Source organism: Acipenser ruthenus, chromosome 20, assembly GCF_902713425.1.
Source record: "Acipenser ruthenus chromosome 20, fAciRut3.2 maternal haplotype, whole genome shotgun sequence".
Lineage (NCBI taxonomy): Eukaryota > Metazoa > Chordata > Actinopteri > Acipenseriformes > Acipenseridae > Acipenser > Acipenser ruthenus.
In genome coordinates, this window is record NC_081208.1 from 5,207,634 (window position 1) to 5,228,807 (window position 21,174).

Below are 21,174 nucleotides of genomic sequence, written 5' to 3' on the forward strand. Positions count from 1 at the left end.
GATAGCTGCTTTGAATGTAAACGGGCAATGTAAACTTTGAATGTAGATGAAAATGAACACTAGTGTGTGGTGTCCTCACGGTCCTGCCCTAACATCACATTGTGTGCATTAACTACTTCTAGCATTGGATTTAGTTTATTTAACTTCTTACTTATTGTACCTACACATGTGGTTGTTAAAAATAAGTAATAATACAGTATGCCGGGTATACTGGTGTTAAATAAGCTTTTAAGTCTGCTGTCCAGTGACACCTGATTCACTTTCTTGTAATGCTATGTCACAATTTGAAACAAAACGATTGCGCATCAATTAACTGAAAAATCGTTTCTACACAGACTGTTGTAACTACGTGAGCATTCCTCAAATAAACCTGCACATGTTCGTTTTGTGCAAACAAAGCATTTTATTTTCATCTCTGGTGAGTGCAACTCTTCCATTCATATGCATTAAGTTTTCAAACTCCTTTTAGAATAAGTGTATTATGTGGCAACTCAGGTTTAGAACTGCCTTACTGAACCTCAATCATGAAATAAACCAGACATGAATTGAAAAGTTTGATATCTTGAGATTTTAGTATTCTGTAGCGCTATTGAGTAACTAAATTGTTTAACCCAAATAATAAAATTAAAAAAATAATAAATCCTGAACAGGTTTATTTAAATCAATCAGGCTGGGGTGCTGACAAGGTAAAGATATTTGTATCAAAAGGAGTGTGAAACTTGAGTCAATTAAATCAATTTAGTTATAATCCCAACACCAGCCCCACAGAAGTTATCTATAGGTGTTTTTTTTTATGCTAACAAATGAAAAACACAAGATGGTTTAAAATATAAAAGAACCAATTTTATTTTGTCATGTATACAAGATCATAGCGAGGATTAAAATGGTCTGATTGACGAACCAATATCTTAAAAAGAAAAAAATAAACTGAACGAAAGAAAAAAACAAAGTTGGATCAAGAAATTAGTGTAAAATGACACTAATCCTGATTTATAGGAGGACAGATGAAGCTTGAGGGCATTTTAACATTGGGACAAAAAGATTTAAAAAAATAAAATAAAACAAAAACCTGAATTGAGGTATAATGCTGAATGGACACATTACACAATCTGCGGCCCTTTGGAAAGCTGTGGTCGTGATGTATGCTTTACATGCTCCTCCACTTCAATGGCAATCATTATGTCTAGTGTCCAGATGGCACATTCTCTGTAAAGCCACCTGTGATGTCAGCACCGAGTGTGACGTCCCATTTCCTTGACATTTTCCAATCATTCAGTTTATATGGGGAGCATGACATCAATGTACACATGACTGAATTTCAGACTGAGCAACCCAAACAACTTGATCTAGGGTCCCTTCGGCCTTTCCCACATGAAAAACTGTAGCAATCTGTACAGATCTCTTCCCCCCCTCCCTCTTAAATGCAACTGCCTAAACACATGAAGATGACCCAAGAAGAAAAACGTTAATGACAGCTAACATTTAAGATTCAAAAGAGTAAACTGACAGGTCAAGAAGTGGTAAGCTTCTGATGCATCTGAAGTTGCATTCATGTGTTATTTCTGAGGAGGGGTGGCTCTCTGCATTGTCAGTGTCTCATTTGGAAAAGGTTGTGATCCTTTGGGAGGTTTAGGCTCACTGCAGGGCACCCATTCTGGGCAGATTAAGTGGGGACCACAATGCCCCTAGATAGCAAAACAAGGAGGGCCAGTTCAGCATTTCCCTGGAATTGCTCCAGGGCCTTCACTGCTTCCTGCACTGTAAAACCTTCATTTGTAATCCTCTCGATCTGGCCAGCAGGAAAGGAGGCTGTGGGCCCTGGGAGAGAAGAGCTGGTGGGAGGATGTCCAAAGGGACTCACCTCCATGGTTGGAAGTGGTGCACCTTGGTGTCCTGGAGCTCTTGAGACTGGCAGACTGAAATCAGAGTTCAATGGCACTTCCATCTCAGCCTGTGGGTTTACCAGTACAGCAGCTCTTCCATCTGCAACTCCCCTTTCCTGCCTGCCCTCTGGTGGTATTCTATGAGCATGGCCTTCAGAAGGGGGCACTTCCTGTTCAGCTCTTGCAGGCAGGCTATCCAAGGTTGGGCCTGACGAAGCACAGTCTGCCAGTGAATCCAATGTGTGAATGTCCTTTTCTGGGACGCCCGTTTGTTGGCTTCTGTTTGAGGGCTCCAGTTCTACCCCAGTCAGTGTTTCTGTAGAGAAGGGACAAGGGAATTCATGGCCATCAGTTTTGGCAATCACTCCCTCTGCGTCAGTCGTCGCCTCACTTACTCTCTCTGTACTTCCTGGGGAGCAGCTCGTGTCGGACACATTCATTCCCTCGGCGTCCTCCCTCTGCAAATCAGTTTTCATGTCTGATACGAGGGAGTGGGAGGCTTCTTGGTGGTTGGCAACCAAAAGTTCATGAAGCTCCAGCAGGGCGGCCGCAAGAGATGGACCACTTTCCTCAGAAAACATGCTGCCCTCTGGCTGATTTCTCTCAGGTAAAGAAGTCGGTAGACTCTCCATTGTCAAGTCTGGAGCATCATTAGAGCTGTCCTCCACCAAATCACTACAGCCCATGTCTTCAGACTGAGTGCTAGGTAGGGTCAAATTAGACAGACACTCCGATGCTTTTAACTCAACATCCGACCCAGAACCTTTGTGGTCAAGGTTGAGTTGCTCAGGGTAGGTCATCTCCAGCTCCATTTCTGTGTTTTCCAGCTGAGTTCCAGGGCTACAGGGACCTCTGTTGATTTCTGTTTCTATTTCTCCTGAAATGGTACCAGTTCTCTGCTCGTAGCTTGCAAAGTTCTCAGCAGAATCTTGGCAGTTCTTGGCAAGAGACACTTCTCCCGCCCCAAACTTACATCCAAGGTCCATCCCTGATAGCTGGATTTCTTTGTCATCAGAATCAATCCCCACTTGTGCAGTGGTCTGATGTTGAGAGTCCACAGATACACAGCTCTGGAAAGCAGACTCGTGTGGAAGTCTGACAGAGGACTCATTTGGTAGATCTGTTCCCAGGTCGCCGACAGGCATGTCCTGGGACTTGAGATCTGCAGAAAGTCCCCGAGCCAAGTCCGAGTGCTCTGGAGGTAAATGGTCAACATTTCGAGCCGGGGACTCTTGAAATTTCAGGGACACGTTTTCCAAAGAAGGGCTTTGTTCTGGAGGCCCAATGTCTGTAGAGAGGTTTTCAGAGAAACCCTGAAACTGGGAGTCATATGGTGAGGGTAAGCATTCCTTTGCTGTTGGACTGGAGCTCACCATCTGGGGCTGGGAGCTTACAGTGGATTTGTGGGGAGGCAAAGAGGCTGGGGCTGAAGCTGATCGATCGAGGACTTGGCTATGTGGCTGAGATACGTGGGAAGGGTATCCCGAGGGACAGTTGGGGAGAAGACGGGGAGGTCGGGATGGGAATGGGGGGGGTTCTGGTGAGGTAGTTTTCCCATCTTTTTCTGAAACAATAATAATAATTCAAAAGTTAAGTCAATGACTATCACAGGTGTTTTCAGATCAGCTCCCTGACTCATACCTATGCACAATTAAGCTGTAACACTATATAAACTTTACAAAAATGCATCCTTATATTTAACTCCCTACTCTCTCTACTAAGCAAGAAAGTATTTTTTTATAATACATAAGAAACAGAACGAACTGGAGGAGGCCTTTCGGCCCATATATGCTTGTCCGGTTCCCAGTAGCTGATTGATCTCAAAACTTTGTCAAGTTGGGTCTTAAAGGATCCCAGTGATCAGCATCAACACGAAGAGGTAACCAATCCCACAGCAGCACAATGTCAGTGTTAACACACACCCCCACCACCACCCTTTTTGTCATAAAATTAAAAGGAAAAAATGAATTTTCATACAAACTGCCCTTCTAAGACTGACACAGAGGGTCATTTTCAAAACTACGTAAGGCAGTAAAATACACATTTTTAAAATGTATACATCTGCTTTATTTTTGTATTTCTAGTTAAATTAATGTTCCAAGTAATTTTGCACAACGTGTACTTTTTTTATTCAAGGAGTTATTAATAGAGATTTACTTAATGTTACCAAGCTTTAAAAAAAATATATAACCCCTTATGTCAAGACTTTGATGGGCAGGAGAAGACTGCATGAAAATGAACGGCAGATATTTACATCTGACAGTGCAGGTTTACAAGCAAATAAAAATATGAATATGCCAACAGTCTATAGCTACTTAAAAACAGCATATAAAGCAACAAATACCTGCTTGGTGGGCCCTCTCCAGCTGTAGCACGCACACAACATGCATCAGTGTTTCTGATGTTCTGTTCGGATTAGGAAATAAAATTAAAACAAAAAAAAACACAAAAGCAAACTCTGTTAGCAGTCACAAAGCATGCAGCGTGTATTCACAGCGGGACCCAGCTCCAGGGCTTCAGTGAGGTTGTTAGAGCTGGAAAGGGGCTCAGTCTGCATACCTCCACATGTTTTCAGTTACTGTCTTTGTATTTGCACAGTGCACCCTGGGTCTAGTAACTGATTATAGCCACTATATTCAGGCACCAGCTTGCTGGTTCAAAAAAACTTCTGGCATCTTAGCATACTTCAGGATTAGTACGCACGACATACTCCTATAGACCCTGATTAGCCCTAGTAGTATATGGTACCTATGTATGGTTGGCCATGGTGCTATTTTAAATACTATGTAAATATTGGGACCCTTAAGGACTAAAGCAGGCTTTGAAAGCTGTTGTCACATATGTGCAGTATAGTCACTTTAAGCAACGGAACCACAGGTTATAAGAGATTTGGGATTAAGTATGGCCGAGTTATACCAATGTGCATCCCTGGTGGTAGGGCAGACAGGATCCTGCTGCAAAATGAACACTACAAACTCAAGACTTGTATTGTAACGTATATATAATTCGGTATCTATACCCATTCTGGCATAAGAGCTATAATGCAAAAACAAGGGAGTGGTACAATGAAGGTAGAGTTGGGATAGTAAAAACAGATTTCCTTTTTTCTATCCCAAGGAAAAATGAGCCCCCAATCCGGTTCGAGTCACTTTAGGTTTGAACAGGTTTTAGTATAAACACCTGAACATTAGCAGCCACACCATGCATTTTGTAGAGACCACATGCAACCAATACTAAGTATCCATTGTTCCCCCCCCCAAAAAAAAAAAACACATTCTTTAAATCATTCTTTGTGTATTTGAGGTGGAAAAAAATGTATGTTCTCAAAAACAAATGAGAGTTTCCTGAACACAGCAAGCAAATACTGAACAATGGAAACCAAGTATTATTGAAGTAAAACCTGGATTACCGCCATTCAAAAGGAAATGTAACATCTGCTACACAGATTTTTTACAGCGACGAGGTCTATCCTAAGAAAGCTTGAACTGAAGCTGACACTGATCACTTAGTTCATGATAACAAATGTTACATTTTCATAGCAGGGCCCCAACAGCTCAAACTGCTGTGAAACGGACGTTGTCAGCTGTGTCTTTGTTGGAGTGTTCCTACCAGACTCCTGGACTGATCTCTCCAGCGCTTCGGCCAGCTCCCGGTCAGCGATCTCGTCTGGCTGGGCATCCTCTCGGCCCTGTCCGTACGCCAGGCGGGCACACTCTGGCAGCTCGGCCTCGGGCAGAAAGCGGGTCTCTGAGCCTGTGGTGCCAATCAGCACAACGTTCTTCTTCAAGTCAATCGAACACTGCGGAGGAGCACACAGGGGGCCAGGGCCACTTACAAAAGGGGACCTTGTATTCATGGGTTAGAACAGAGTGGTGAAATTGCACCAAGGCAGTGTATGAGAGATGTTTGGGAGATATAGGGCTCTAGTCACAAAGCTTTAACTCGTTATTTAAAGAATGTCTTTTCAAAGTTCGTTTTTAGGAGAAAAGTTTGATATTCATGAAACTGTTCTTTGAGGTTGTTAACTAAACCATCAATAAGCCCAGAAGAGTTTCAGGAATATGAAACTTGATTTTATTTCAAAAGAAAACTCTCTTTAAATAACTCATGAGTTAAAGCTTTGTGAATGGAGCCCACAGGCTTTTCATCTGTGTATTACTACAGCACATTAGGGTTCAGTGTAATGAAGGCATTATGTAGATGCAATAAGGAGAGTGTGATTTCTCCCAATATCCCCAGATTCTGCTTCTCTCAATAAATTGTACTAAAGAACACCCTAACTAAATTGCATCACTCACATGTGAAATCTCCAGCAGATCACACATTTTTTATACTTTTTGAAGGAGGATAAATAAATGAAAGAAGATTATACATGTTACAAAAATGGAATGAATAAGGAAATACATTGGGTTGGGGGCTAAACCAAAATCAATAGTGTCTCTACTTAAAATAGATGTTTGGTTTTTTTTGTTCAAACTTCGCTTGTATCCCTCACCTGATGGCGTTTCAGCATGTCAAGTCCCAGCAGCATATCCATCGGCTGGTCTTCTAGAATCGAGAAGGAACAGGGCAGGAAATCTCCCTCTATCTGAACCTGAGCTGAACCCAAACATCAAACATTAATGCAAAACAGACAGCTTCCATTTTAGAGGAAATGTGTTGTCAAACATTGTTATAGAGATCCAGGTGAGATGGTTCTACCAAGTATATTTGTTTGGTGACACTACAGAACTACAATAAAAAATGTATCAACTTCTAATGCAAATTGAAGTAACTAACAGTGTAATCAAACTCACACACCTAGATGGACTCTGCCAATGATTTTCTGTGTGCCCACTCCCTTGGCGATCCCCGCCCATCGCCGGTCCACCAGACGCATGATGTTACACCGCTCAGCACATGCCTGGCTCATGATGGTCATCTGGGCACCTGCCAGGGGAAGAGACATGACGACAAGCATTTAAGAATTAATCCAGCATTTGCAGTCTGTTGTAAGTTTCACATTGAAAGTATCACCACAGGTACAAAATATATCCACATGACTACATCTGGTAAGTTCAGCACATCTTTTGCTGTTAACAATAAACCTACCCGAGTCCACAAAGGCTTTGACTGGGTGCCCGTTGACCTTGCAGTTGATGTAGAGCATCACGACCTGGCCAAAGCTCTCTGGGGCCTCTTCCATGGCAAACGTCATGTTCTCTTCAATGTTATGCTGCCTGAAACAAACACGGTTGGCAATTACTGACGAGACAATACCTCCTAATACACAGTCTGGAGACACAAGACAACGAAGAAGTAGAAAGGTTCTAGGAAAATCCAATTCGGGAACCGAATCACTTAGGCACAGAGAATATCCTTGCCTATATGCAAAGGCACTGCCCCAGCAAGATCATATTTTAAGTGGTAAATCGTGAAAATGAGAGCTTGCTATAGAATGTGTACGCTTAAACAAAACAAAATTGTAGTCGTCTATAAATCTGTCAATAACTATACTAATACTATAAATAAAATCCTATGCAATTCTGTAGTTAACAACATCCTGAAGTGGATTTCTGTAGATGAAGGGTTTGATGGAACAAAGTGCCACCCTCAAGGTGAAGTTGGGCAGAGCTATAGACTGTGTTAGTGTGTGATCACAATCTTATTGCTGAATTTGTAATACTGGCAAGTTATACTCCCGATACAGCTCATTGAAAACAAAGTGAGGGTTCAACCCCATTAAATGTCTTTTGGAGAGCCCTGCCCTGTCTGACCCATGAGCTCTGCAGTCTCTCAGTACCTGATGTCCTCCTCTATCTTGGCTTGTGCCTCCAGGTCAAAGGGGTCTGCAGTCAGGAGTCGGATCCTCTCCTGCTCTCTGCGTGCTCTCTCCTGCTGCTGCTCCAGGAGCACCTTTGTGAACCGCTCTGTGGAGAGGGAAACAGGACAGGCTTGAGGAAGGGAGGGGGACTAGGTCTACGTTCCACACAGCACACTACAGAATCTCCATATTGTCCCTGCACACAGCAAACACATTGCCTTCTCTTTTCTTGAACGTAGTTAAAAACTTCTTGTCCACCCCGCACAAAAAAAATCATATTTTTGCCCATTTTCCTTCTAATAAAAAAGATACACTTGTATTCAACTCATTTTCAGGGATGTTCCCATTTATCAATATTTGCGGATTCTTACACGCAGCGCAAAGGTATCTTTCTTGTGCTCAAAGTATGCAGAACTTCTTTCCCACCAGTGCTGCCCAACACCATACTGGGGCATTGTTTGAGGGAAGACCTGGTCGGATTCTAAATGTACTCAGTAAAACACAATCCACATTTAGACTTTAAAAGCAGTTAGGCAGGAACACACCCAAATCTCCACTGAGTAGCGCCTCAGCCAGGGGCGGGTTCCTCTCCTTCAGCAGCGACAGCTCGTGAGGGTTGGCCAATAGCATGTCTCTCAATAGGGCGGGGTCATCCAACCCCTGTTGAGAGGAGCCGGAGCTGGAGCCTGGGTTCAGAGAAGGTGGCGGGGGAGGAAGAGGAGACTGCTCCTGCTGCTGTTGCTGTCGTTGACGCTGCCGTTGTGGGGATGGCTGTTGAGCAGAAGTCCCTGGCACACTGATGGAGCTGAAATCAATTCGAGGCAGGCCTATAAAACAAACACCACCACAAAACAATGAATATCAACTAGAACACAGCAAAATACTCAATATTATTTAATTCTCTTCAATAGAATGGATCCTTAACAGAGCTGCAGCAACTTTGGAAGAGCTGTGATGAAAGATTACTAAGATTCCCATTGCATATCAGTTTGAGCCATTCCATGTTATGCTGGGAGCTTAGTCAGCCAGTTCACAGTAAAACCTGCCTCAGTGTGACTGATTAAGCTTAAATAGTTCAAACTGCTATGTAATAGGATTCTCTTTTGCATCCTTGCAATGAATCTTTCAGGGCCTGCTTTCATCTGGCTGTGTCCCAGAGAAGAAAACACAGCATACTTGGAAACTGTGGCTGTGTGGGAGGCCGTCGCTCCTCCTGCCGCAGCACCACCACGTCACCATCCTTCAATCCGTACGATGCCAGAGCAAGCTGCGGGTTTGACAAGGGCTGCTCAGCCAAGGTGATCTAAAACCATGGGGATCAAACCATCAGAGTCAGTATACAACAAGTACATGCATCCCTGTGTACCCTTAAACAAAAAGAAATCTGACAATAACTATTGTTTGTACCAAATTTTATATATATACATATACACACACACACACAATTTTAAATACAAGTTCATTAAGAACTACAGGATCCGAGAAACGTCTTTCCGTTTAGGCCGGATTGAGCAATATGACATCAAGTAACCTCCCCTCCCATGTGAGAGGGGCGGCACCCAGCACTGCACAGACAGCAAGAGGCTAAACGACAGAAAATTGAAACCGACACCAAAACTATTTCAGGATAAAATTTGAAAAACTAAATGCCAACACGTTACGATATACTGGGGGGGTGCAAATGGGAGGCCACTAGAATCCTGCCAAGGGATGGGTGTTGCAGCACCCAATCAATCTAAAAAAATACTTAATACATTGGTTTATGTTCTTGCTCCTATCTAAAACATGTTAAGATTGGCCCGCAGTGCAACTAAGTGAAAATACCGACAGCCCTACAACTGAAAAGTTTGTTTTATTTGTATAACGCGTGTCAGATGTATAGGGCTTCTTATGTGCAAACGGGGTGTGGGGTGTGGGGTTTGGGGTGTGGACTAGCGCTCGTGTATGAAACACAAACGCTAGTGCGGTGACTAATGAAAGGCCGCGCTTCCCATCCAAACATGCACTGGAAATAAAATTATATATTTATATACATTTGCGATTCTCTCTCTCCCGTGTTGTACATCCTGTCCAGAGAACTGGTTATTGTTTCCATAACACAGTCATTTCCTCGATCTTGCCGTTGTAAGGCGGTGGTTCCATTGTTTAGTATTGCTCGTGAAATATCTCCACATCCAAGTCTACTTTATTTCTAAACCAATTAAAAATCAAATAATATCACACCGCCGGTTAACGCCAGCACTTCCAGATAATATACAGCAATGGGGAGAGGAAAAGAGAAATATACAGCGTGTACAAAAACAAAAATGCATTTAATTGGGGGGAGAACAGAGACGGGCATTCAAAATGTGGGTACATAACGAATTTAAAACTTCATAATTACAGTCCTTGATTGAATTCCATGTACTCGTTGTGACAACATTGCACTGCTATCGACTTATTGTAGTCACGTTTTTAAAAACACAAATTCCAAACATAAATCACTGTAGTAAATAATATTTCACTTGACTCCCTATGTTCCGCGTCTATTGTATTGGTCTCTGGAATACAGTATCTCGGGATATAGATGCCCATCGCTGATGCGTTGTGTGTAAAATTCACCTGTATTTCTGATGCGGGGATTCCCGACTCTAGCTCACACAGCGCGACGAAATCCCGAAGCTCCAGCTCCGCCGAAACCTCCAGGGAGAAGGTGATTTCCGAGCGGTCTCTACGCACACAGAACACCGTCACCAACATCGCGACACCGGACAGCTTCGCAAACCAAACCTGACTCCGTGCAAAAATAAATGAAGTTTGTGTTTTGTTATTCTTCTGCGGTTCTTCGTGACTCCCCACTCGACACAACCTGCTTTACGGCAGCCGGAAAATAGCTCCCACACGCCACACTGCCGCAATGAAATGAAACCCCGGTTTCTGTAACCGGAACGAGTTGTGACTGACTTGTGTGTATTGGGCGTGGCGAAACGTCATGAGATGTTTGTTATAAGGGTTTAATGGCCATTATTATCAGTTATTTACTACTAGTTGCACCGTTTGATTAGAAATTGAATTACATTATAACGCATTTTAAAAGCATCACCATTTCACTGAAACAAAATATAAGATCACTTAGCTGTAGCAAATTTGGGCAGGCTAGGTTTTTTTTTTTTTTTTTTTTTTTAAATGTCTCACCCACCCCACTTTTCTTAAGGAACAGGTATAAACGTGTTCCTATATACACAACTCTGATTGAATTTTCAGCTCTGTGCAAAAGAAAATGTATACAAGTTCAAGGCATTGATTGGTTTACCCGTTTTTAATTTCTATAGGTTGAATGGGTGGGCAACATCAGTCGGTATTGCATGAGGCTTATTTTACTTGTGACAATAGACAGATTTGAATCTGTGCATCTAAAATGAAAGCATAACAGATTCATCATTGTGTCGATCTTTTATTAACACATATCTACTGTATGGTAGCACACAGGAGGCTGTGTAGTCCAGTGGTTAAAGAAACAGGCTCCTAACCAGGAGGTCCCCGGTTCAAATCCCACCTCAGCCACTGACTCATTGTGTGACCCTGAGCAAGTCAGTTAACCTCCTTGTGCTCCGTCTTTCGGGTGAGACGTAATTGTAAGTGACTCTGCAGCTGATGTATAGTTCACACACTCTAGTCTCTGTAAGTTGCCTTGGATAAAGGTGTCTGCTAAATAAATTAATAATAATAAATCTGTTTTGAGACTGCTGCATTAGGGATAACACATCTCATTCCCATTTAAATTAATCTTGCGTCTTTATTAGGAATGTTCATGCAATACCCAAATCCCACAGCATTTTATAACAGAATGGATGAACACTTTGTGTTGTGGTTCAAGGCTGAAGCAGACAGCAGTCAGTTTGGTGAGCACCAATGCATTTACAATATGTTTAAAATACTGAACCACACAATAAGGGGCAGGGAGTTTAACGAAGCCACTTATTTAGGAAAATGAATAACATCATAGCTTTCGGGTGGGGGAGGGGGTAAAATTTCAATAGAAGATATTAATAAAAACAAAAACCTGCACAACAGTTAGGGGCGGAATGGCAACATTTATTTGTTTTTATTTAAAATGGACAGGGAAAAAAAAAAAAAACAAGATATGTGGGCCCATACAGTATTAAAAAAAACCAAACAATTTACAAAAACCTCTCTTTAATCACAGCTGTCTATTATTCTCCTCATTTGTAAGTTATGAATTTCTCCAATTCCTCAGTTATATAAAAAAAAAAACACAACAAACTGCAGTGCTCATTAGAAGCTGCTTCATCTTTAACAAGCATTTCAAAATGAAAACTGCAGGGTTCATCCCTAGACCCCATGCCAGGGAAACAGAGTGCTCCTCTTGCAATTTTCAAACAGACCCTTTTACAAGGATTGCTTCCACCAGCATAGAGCACAGGAAGAACCCTGAACTTAATATCCCACATTAACAGAATTTAAACCTATAACAATTGATTAATCCCAACCCTCCCCAAAGAATTTGTTAAATAGATCCTCCAAGAAAACACAAGTTGAAGCAGAAGCAGCCTGTATTTCTTGTTGAGAACAGCCCAGCTATGAAGTCGACTCCACTCCTCATTGCACAGAGGGAGCACAGTAGTGACTAGCAAGTTCAAGGTTTTGTTGTTCCTCTCCCATGTCACTTACTAGTCCCTACTGATTCCTCAGTGCAGCTGTGAGAGGAGATGGGAACCAGTGTACCCACTGCCCCTCTGAATCTCTGCATCCAGGCAATGGGGAAGGGGCACTACTCGGATTTCTCCTTCTCTTTCATGTGCAGGAAGACGATGCTGAAGACGAAGAGGCCGCCCATCATAGAGAAGACGCTGGCATAGTAGGGAAAGGCTGAGGGGATGAAGCGCTCGTACTGCGTGTGCTGCAGGGGGCGCACGGACACCTGAAGGGGGAGAGTGAAGGCAATTAGAGACTGGAATATCACTTTTCATAATTACAAAAAGCTGCAGTATCCTGGGTGATTATCACAGTTCTCTTAGTCTTAGTTGCAAGGACACACGTTTTGCTCTTGCAATCTGCTTGTCACTTCGGTATTCTAGATGCACTCCCACTACCTCCACACTAGTAAACAGTTATGAATGCACAATCTCTAATACAGCTCAAAACACAAAAGGAAAGCATACAAAATTGGAATTGCCTTTCATTTAATTTTGTTTTCGTATTATGGTAACATTTGACGGGAAGTACCAACAGTTGTTTTATATGTCTGTTGACTAATAATCGACTTATATATCAACCTTCTAAAAATATATTGGAAAATAAATATATTTAAAACCGGATGGGACATTAGACTAAGTTTATATAGCACAAAAGAAAAGCTTCTGCCAGTATACCTGAGAAAAGCGAATGAAAATCAATAGGTCTTTATTCTCCAATATCACTTGAAGAGAGTGCACAGAGTAGAGAAGTCTAAAAGAGCTAGTCACAACCCAGGTTAATCTGTACAGGTACTGGGGCTCCTTCAGCACTTTAAGTGGTACAGACAAGACCAGCCCAATGTGCTGTTTACCTGTGTTGAGGAGTACAGGTGAGTGTATCCCAGTCTGTTGTAATCCACTTTAAACTGGAAGACACCATAGACATCAGGGAGCTTGAACTGTACACTGTACTTCCCACCTATGAAAACAAGGCAGACAGTATTAGTAACTATGCATCTAACCAAGCAATAATTATCAGGAATTGAGAGGAATTAATAAAAGTGATCTGTACTGTTCTCCACTTGCTAGTAATAATATTTTTATAATGACTTAGGCTAATGGTCACAGTTCATAGTTAGATTTTCAAAGCAGCCAGAATATAACCCTACTGAAAGAGACCCACAGCAATCAAAGCCATTTTCTACCTTTCTTCTTGAGGTAGGTCCTGATGAAAGGATCGATTCGGACAAACTCCAGCTGGATATCGTCTCCGTCAAAGGGGACCCATTTCCCTTCAGACAGCTTCTCAATCACAATGCTGTACTCCTGTAGGCAAATGGTAAAAGCATGTATATATAAGTTACACTGTTCTTCCTGTTATCATCCGTGTCTGACAGACCCATACCCCTGGCTATAGAAGCGATTGAAAGTGACTCATTCACGTTATCCAATGTCAAATTTACTTAGAGCCAATACAGTTGTTGCATTTCATTCAATATAATCTCCAATTGCCCTTTTTTGTGTTGTAATAAGGCACTCACCACAAGGTCGGTGATGGTGTAGGCACTGGGGGGTGTGGTCTCCCCGACAGGGTGGTGAGAGACAGCCCCCACACGCAGCACTCCCTCCTCCTTGAACACCCAGCGCGACAGGGCCACTGCCAGCTCCAGGTTCCCATTCTGGGCATGCCTGAAATTCACAAAGAAAAGGGTGGGTCACCTGTTCAGCAAACCCCCCCAAAAAACAATACTGAAACAAAAGTGAAATTTGAAAAGCTCCAAGTACCTCTCGGAGCCCGGCGTGGCCTTCTGCACAGCTGAGCTGAAGAAGGCGTCACTGAAGAAATCCAGGGAGCCGCTGAAGATGACACGGGCGTTGTTGCGTGCTTGCAGCCCTGCGATCAGGAGGTTGTTCTTTCCAACAGCATGGGGATACTGCAAAGTAGACAGACAAGTTCGTCACCGCTTTTTTATTTGCATACCATTTTCATTGGGTTTATTATTGCATCATCATCATCCTAATGTAAAACCTGTACAACATCTCCTTATTTTACAACTATGGCAATATCCTCCTAAATATAACAAAATATCACACGTTATTGCAAAACAAATGTTTGATCAAGTTGTGCAGTTACCTGTGTGATTGGTCGGTCAGGGAAGTAGGAGTAGGCGGTTGATGAGCCAGTTAGGATATCCAACACAAGAGGGTTATCTGGGTCTGCCACCATGCTAACGCAAAAAGGACAGACATGGATGAGCTGTCAGCAGTCAACCATGTATACTTTTAAAACAGACTATAAAACACAAAACCAAATGATTTTCTAGAAACCTGGCTTATTCCTGAAGATGCCTTATTTATTAAACATTTGCTTGACATGCAAGTCAGTCAACCACTATAACTAGTATTTTCCTAAATGACAAAACGTCTGGTTTCACTCTATTCTTGGACTGCTTTACCTAGGGCAGTTAAACCAGCCAACAGTCTCTTTACAGGTTACATATGTGTCCAATTATGCTTATACTAAAGCCTAGAAAATCTCAAACTGCTAGGATAGGCTCTGTACTGCAGGCGCTTCGCATTGAAACCATGCCTCCAGCAACAACCGCAGCATTTCAAAAAGCCACCCCAGCACACATGCACTCACCCAACCCCCTTGAACAGGATGGGTTTCCCGGTAGCTGGTCCAGTAATGGTGGGAGTCTTCATCAGGCTCTCTGGGTCCGCTACGATCAGGGTGTGCTGTGATGAGGGGATAAAAATAAATAACATTTCAATATTAATATGACAAATCAGCTGGCTCTGGTTATAAGGTTGTGGGTGTGAAGTTAGAGATAAATTGGCTAGAAAATTAGGGTTAACAACCAGAGCTTCCGATAACGCAGACTCTCCAAGAAAAGCGATGGTTCCACCTGTGGAATTCAGTTCCCTCTGGTTTCTGTGAAACTGTACCCAGAGCCCTGAAACATACTGCTTTGCTTATCTTTATGTTTTACTGTACAAGCACACTCAGCCCCTCACCTCTCCAGGGTCAGAGATATCATAGTTGTGATGGTCAATGACGGCAGTTTTCTCTTCATCAAACTCAATCCCGCACTCACTGCCCAGCTCCCTCAGAGGATCACCTTTTAGGAAGAGAAGGAAACATCAGTCCCTGTTCATCTAGCCAACTCTGTAGGACCATATTCTAATACTTGTGATAGTGGCAATGTCCTTCGTATGCAGCACGAGGCACAGACTCATATATAGCACTTACCAATGTCTGAACTGGCAGCAACCAGAACGTTTCCTCCTCCATCGATGAAGGCAGTGATGGTCTCCACATTTATGTTTCCACCAAAATCTGCAAGCACAAGAAATGGTGTTAAAATTCCAGATGACTTGTCACGTTAACTCACTACTGGAAAGACACTTAAAATCTTCAGTGCACATTTTATTGCTGAGCTATTCTGTATTACCTCCCTGAATTCAAGCATTCAATGTCACATGCGATAACAGACACAATTACATTTTACTACATGTTATGCATGATCTTGGGGTAAAAATGATCTCAACATTTCTGCGGATAGATCTGATACAACTTCAGCTATACCCAGGTTACCCCAAAATCAAAACTCCATCAAAAGAGGTGGAAACTCAACTGAGCAACAGAGTCTCTTGGGTGGAATGAAGATTATACACACCCATATATGCCTCTATATCTAGGCAGGGTGCAAAGGTAAAATGAAAATGGGCAACCATGCCACGTGTGCCGCATTACCCAGGCACAGAATCACCCAATTTCATCCTGCGTCTGTCAAACACAGCCTGACAGTCTACTAAAGAGAATCCCTGCTGCAGGATCGAGTGTTTGCTGAAGAGAATGCTTACCTTCAACAGAGGGGGAAAAGATGATGAGGTGTTCATACAGGAACTGTCCATATTTAATAAGAGAGAGACCAGGATCATCAGCAGTCTTGAAGGAGAGATCAAACCCTCGGTCTGCAAAAGTTTTAAATAGTTGGTGATCAGTTTTAAATACTTACTGAACTATAAAAATATAGTCTATTACATTAGACAGTAATCATTCATTTGTTTGTTTGTTTTCCAGGATATGTCACTTAGAACAAGAACATAGCCATTGCATTAGCCTTCAAAAGGGATTTTAAATAAACAACAAAAAAAAAAAATTGCGCATTTTATTTCTAAGGCTCGCCCCCGTTTGCTTACCGGCGAGGCTGCTGAAGAAGACTGAATGTGTGTCCTTAATGTTGACGTTGTCCAACAGTACCAGGGTCCTGCCATCAGCGTGCGCTCCGTGCAACGTCGCCAGAACCAGGAGAAGGATGAGGTGGAAGCTGGCCCCTAGCTTCTGAAACCGGTGCCGAGCTCCACAGAACCTCCGGCCACTGGTGGTACCAGACTCTGCAGAACCGGGCCCGCTTCTCAAACACACTCCTGCAGCCGCCATCTTCAAAACGAGCGTAGCGTCAGCACAACCGGGAACCTTTCACCGTACAGCGCTTAGCCAATCAGAAGCCAACAAACCACAGGGGTGGGATCTGTTCCTAGGAGACCCGGGCCGACAGCATAGATGTCGTAAATACGGCTAGAGTGTCGCAAAACTCGTTGCAGGGTAGTTAAAACCCAATAATTTTTGTCCTTACAATTCAGTTACTGAATCTGAAACTGAATACATCCTGTCATTTTAATGACCCCCCCCCCGCTCAAAACACAGGGAAAGTTAATATAAAGACCATTGCCGCATTGGCCAATCAGAGAGCGACAGGTCCACCCGAAGCCACCAGGAAGCACGATTCTGTATTTGCCATAGCACTGTCACAAAGTCGAGGCTAGTTTGCAACTTTCCATCAAGGAAAGAACCTCTAGTGGCGACGGTGAGGTTTCAATTGGGACTGCTGTGGTTGGACATGACTCACAAAGATCCTTTTAGATAGGAACTAGACTCAACCATTATCAGAAATACACAGATTGATACTAGTCTGTACCACTCACTAGCAGCGTGATAATCGATTTTTTTCTTTTACCCTTTTTGAACATTACGCCAGATCTTTTTAAATGAAGGGTTGTATAGCAATGTGTTGTTTAATCTATACGCACAAATACTACTACTAATAATACAATATACGAAGACTAGAGAGTAACAGGTTTGTGCTTTGGTTAAATTGTTGTATTGAAATAAAAGCATGCGTTAAAAAAAAAATCAATGTAAACTAAAGCGTAACATGACACAGTAAAATGCACTGAAGTTAAGCATAGCCTCTCTTTGGTCTTAATGCAATCAGCCCACGTGACCTGCCGCACATGAAATGATCAAGGAAGTAGCAGTGATTTAGTTGCTAATGCACCTTTGCTTTAACTCTTGCTTGAAAACACGGCCCTTACTGTTAATAACAATGAATTAGTACAAGTTAAGATTGTTCTCAATACACAGCCAGCCATGTATTTCAAGGTATGCATGCTGGAGCATAGCGATGAAACTGGGAGTTGGTGCAAACCTGAAGTTCCACGTTATTAATGTACACGATACTTACCAATATATGATGCATTGCAGTTTATTTTGTGGAATGTATATGTCATCGGAATATATAAATAATATATGAAGTAGAAGATTAAAACATTTGGTAATGGTAAAGTAATGACTGCAGAATCATGTTTTACCACAAGGTGTCAGCCTAGCCATAAAAATACTGTCGTGCAGCACTGTAATGTGTTCATATTCTGTCACATAGAAGTATTATATTAGTACTACATTTTAAACACCGAACACATCTGACTTGCTTACTAAATTATAACAGAGCTCAAAGATGTACTTTATAACCTTCAAAATACGTTTTCTTCCATTACTCCATACGTTTTTGTTCCATTACACTTTTATGGCCCAGACCTTGCAGTCATTCCGAGAGGTACTTACTGCAATTTCTGAAATACAATGTTTTTTATTTCTTTGTATATGTTTGCTGGATAAGTGCTGGAGCTGCTCTTCAGTTCTAGTTGTCTCCATAGATATATGCAATGCAGGCTAGATCGTCTAAAGTTATATTAGTAAGTACCAACACCATCTAGCACACAGCAGTGTATTACCAACAAAATAAAACAAGGAAATGACAGATGAAAGTACTTGCTCTGTAGTATTTCTGTAGCAGTACAGCAGGCCAGCGCTTATGGGGTTAATGCAGAACTGCCATTGAGATGGTTCTTCCCACCACCCACAGCTTAGTCGCAGCAGGGAGTGCCCGCAGATTCCTCCCCCTGCCAAAGTTATATTATGATATTTGTGCTTTCTTCAGCCGCAGGTTAAATGCATGTACCTGTAGAGACACTGAGCCTGCAGAAACTGGCATTACAAATAGATCAAATCACTCTGGTGTGGAAGGCATAAAAGGTTCTGTGGAACAATGTATACAGCTGGTTTCACAGCACTAGATTAGCACTGATCTTGAACTCCCTAGTGTTATTTTAGGCAAGGTTATCCAAGAGTAGTATAATCAGGGTCTGTAGCAATAACATAAGCAATGTATTAAACACCATAACTTTATTGAAATTGTTCGTAAAATGTGTTTCATTTATTTATTGCTTTTCATTCTTGGATATTTGACCTTTTTGTTTTTACTTTGTCCTCTTCTGTGACTGTCTGCATGGCTGTTGTTGTGATGGAATGTTTTTCTTTTCAACTTGGACTTGTTTCATTTCATGCACCCTATCAAGTCAAAAGCAATAGAGTATCGTGGTATAGTGTTGCATGTGGATACAGCTGAAGGAAATGATCTTTTATACTATAAAAGATAATACAATAACATTCGCTATACCATCCTGTGGCAATGTGCCCCGCCCCTGTGTGCAATTGTGTGTTATGTGTTGTATGTTGCGCGTGTAAATGTTGGTGTATAGTCATTGGTACACGGGATATAAACGGGTCTGTGTTTCACGTGTATTTAAAAAGTGTATAATTATATGTAGGCACGGGATTGCACATCACGCACGTGCATTTAAAATATAATATGCGAGCACGGGGTTGCACAGAATTAATTCACGTGCTGGGATTCAAGTGAATAATTAATTAGTAATTGAATCCCAGCACAACAGTATATATAGATGCACATTTTCACTCAGTGGTGGTTAGGTGTTCGGAAGAGGAGAACGGGAGAGAGAGAGAGGAGAGTTAAGTTAAAGATCGTAAAAGTGAAGATAAGTGTGTGTACTCACCGTGTTTGTTTGTCTCCGAGCACCGTTTGTGTTTAGTGCGTTTTGTTTGTCTTTTTACTTTGGCGTATAGTGCCGTGTCCCGTGTTTTGTGCTGTTTTCAACCCTTTTATTTGTTAATAAACGCTGAGTGCAGCCATTGCACTCAGCTCATCATCAACCACTGTCTTTGTTTTGAATTCCTGTCTGGTCTGACGCCACCCACTCTGGCCGTCTTTGTGACACGTGGTGTCAGAAGTGGGATAACAGCGCCTCCAAGCGTCAGACCAGGAGAGGGGGTTTTGTGTTTAAAAAAAAAAAAAAACCACAGGACTGGTTTCAAAAAAAAAAAGTGAAAATGGAAGGCTGGAGAGACGGCTGCCGGGACCTGGAGGACCTCCTCGGGGGCCTCGAGGACCAAGGCTGGTGCATGGCCTGTGGAGTCTACGGACACACGGTGGCGATCTGCCCCTTCCAAGGTGAGGAGGAGGAGGAACCGGATAAAGAGGTGAAGGACAGGGAGGAGGAGTGCCGCCTAAGGGCCAGGCATCCACGGCGATGTAACAAGCCATCGCCGGGGTGCCTCCTCTGCGACCAGGATCACCTGTTCGCCCACTGTCCCTTCCGCAGCTATGGGGAGGAGCCTGAGCGTCCACAGACCAAGCGGGAGGAGCCTGAGCGTCCACAGCCCAAATGGGAGGAGCCTGAACGTCCTACGCCTGAGTGGGAGGAGCCCGAACGTCCTACGCCTGAGTGGGAGGAGCCCGAACGTCCTACGCCTGAGTGGGAGGAGCCCGAACGTCCTACGCCTGAGTGGGAGGAGCCCGAACGTCCTACGCCTGAGTGGGGGGAGCCCGAACGTCCACAGCCCAAGAGGGGGGAGTCGGTGCGTCCACAGCCCAAAAGGGAGGAGTCGGTGCGTCCACAGCCCAAAAGGGAGGAGTCGGTGCGTCCACAGCCCAAAAGGGAGGAGTCGGTGCGTCCACAGCCCAAAGGGAGGCAAGTCGGGGCTTCCACAGCCCTGGGACCCAAGCCACCAGCAGAGGGAAAATGCCTGCTGGTTCAGCCCCAAGGGCCGGAAGGGGAGGAGTTACAGGCCCAACCCCCTGGAAATTTTTGGGGGGGAGAGGGGCAGGAGGCTGGTGTCCCCCAGCAGCCTCTATTCATGCTGCTGAAGGCAGCACGGCGCGCACCAGCCCAGCCGCCACAGCGGAGGGAGCCAGCGCCGCCAGGAGCAGAGGAGCTGCCTCTGCCTCCGCCACCTCCACCGCTTCCTCCTCTAGGAGCAGAGGAGCAGGAGCTGCCTCTGCCTCCACCACCGCCAGGAGCAGAGGAGCAGGAGCTGCCTCTGCCTCCACCACTTCCAGGAGCAGAGGAGCAGGAGCTGCCTCTGCCTCCACCACCTCCAGGAGCAGAGGAGCAGGAGCTGCCTCTGCCTCCACCACCTCCAGGAGCAGAGGAGCAGGAGCTGCCTCTGCCTCCACCACCTCCAGGAGCAGAGGAGCTGGAGCTGCCTCTGCCTCCACCACCGCCAGGAGCAGAGGAGCTGGAGCTGCCTCTGCCTCCGCCACCGCCCGGAGCAGAGGAGCAGGAGCTGCCTCTGCTGCCCGTACCTCCGCAGGGAGTACGGTGG

The 21,174-nt window shown here is 43.6% G+C and overlaps 2 protein-coding genes across 3 annotated transcripts; both read right to left on the bottom strand.

Annotated features, from left to right (window-relative positions):
- Positions 1 to 821: 821 nt before the first annotated feature.
- On the bottom strand, positions 822 to 10,656 carry LOC131698840 (protein DDI1 homolog 2-like). 2 transcript variants are annotated; one of them, XM_058993269.1, is made up of 9 exons: positions 10,288 to 10,656; positions 8,863 to 8,989; positions 8,232 to 8,513; positions 7,666 to 7,792; positions 6,975 to 7,102; positions 6,684 to 6,812; positions 6,379 to 6,482; positions 5,493 to 5,682; positions 4,228 to 4,289 (listed from the first exon to the last, which is right to left on the bottom strand). In XM_058993269.1, exons 1-9 carry the CDS (start codon positions 10,423 to 10,425, stop codon positions 4,273 to 4,275), a joined length of 1,242 nt encoding a protein of 413 aa, XP_058849252.1. In that variant the 5' UTR covers positions 10,426 to 10,656; the 3' UTR covers positions 4,228 to 4,272. The 2 variants fall into 2 exon arrangements, with proteins under 2 accessions (XP_058849251.1, XP_058849252.1); XM_058993268.1 differs by lacking the exons at positions 6,379 to 6,482; positions 6,684 to 6,812; positions 6,975 to 7,102; ... (2 more) ...; positions 8,863 to 8,989; positions 10,288 to 10,656 and adding an exon at positions 822 to 3,447 and having other exon boundaries at positions 5,493 to 5,632.
- A 1,083-nt stretch (positions 10,657 to 11,739) lies between these two features.
- On the bottom strand, positions 11,740 to 16,891 carry LOC131698841 (dolichyl-diphosphooligosaccharide--protein glycosyltransferase 48 kDa subunit). The gene is made up of 11 exons (XM_058993270.1): positions 16,569 to 16,891; positions 16,230 to 16,340; positions 15,616 to 15,702; positions 15,381 to 15,484; positions 15,007 to 15,101; positions 14,497 to 14,590; positions 14,148 to 14,296; positions 13,904 to 14,051; positions 13,568 to 13,688; positions 13,235 to 13,341; positions 11,740 to 12,607 (listed from the first exon to the last, which is right to left on the bottom strand). Exons 1-11 carry the CDS (start codon positions 16,807 to 16,809, stop codon positions 12,458 to 12,460), a joined length of 1,407 nt encoding a protein of 468 aa, XP_058849253.1. The 5' UTR covers positions 16,810 to 16,891; the 3' UTR covers positions 11,740 to 12,457.
- Between the last annotated feature and the right edge of the window lie 4,283 nt (positions 16,892 to 21,174).

Bases quoted from the DNA above. Each gene is read 5' to 3' on its own strand.
- LOC131698840 (XM_058993268.1), bottom strand. From the start codon at position 4,273: ATGCATGTTGTGTGCGTGCTACAGCTGGAGAGGGCCCACCAAGCAG. The intron at 3,448-4,227 runs GTATTTGTTGCT...TTATTGTTTCAG, and splicing joins GGAGAGGGCCCACCAAGCAG to AAAAAGATGGGAAAACTACC.
- LOC131698841 (XM_058993270.1), bottom strand. From the start codon at position 16,809: ATGGCGGCTGCAGGAGTGTGTTTGAGAAGCGGGCCCGGTTCTGCAGAG. The intron at 14,591-15,006 runs GTGAGTGCATGT...TTTTTGCGTTAG, and splicing joins ATCCTGTTCAAGGGGGTTGG to CATGGTGGCAGACCCAGATA. The intron at 14,297-14,496 runs GTAACTGCACAA...TCTACTTTGCAG, and splicing joins CTGACCGACCAATCACACAG to TATCCCCATGCTGTTGGAAA.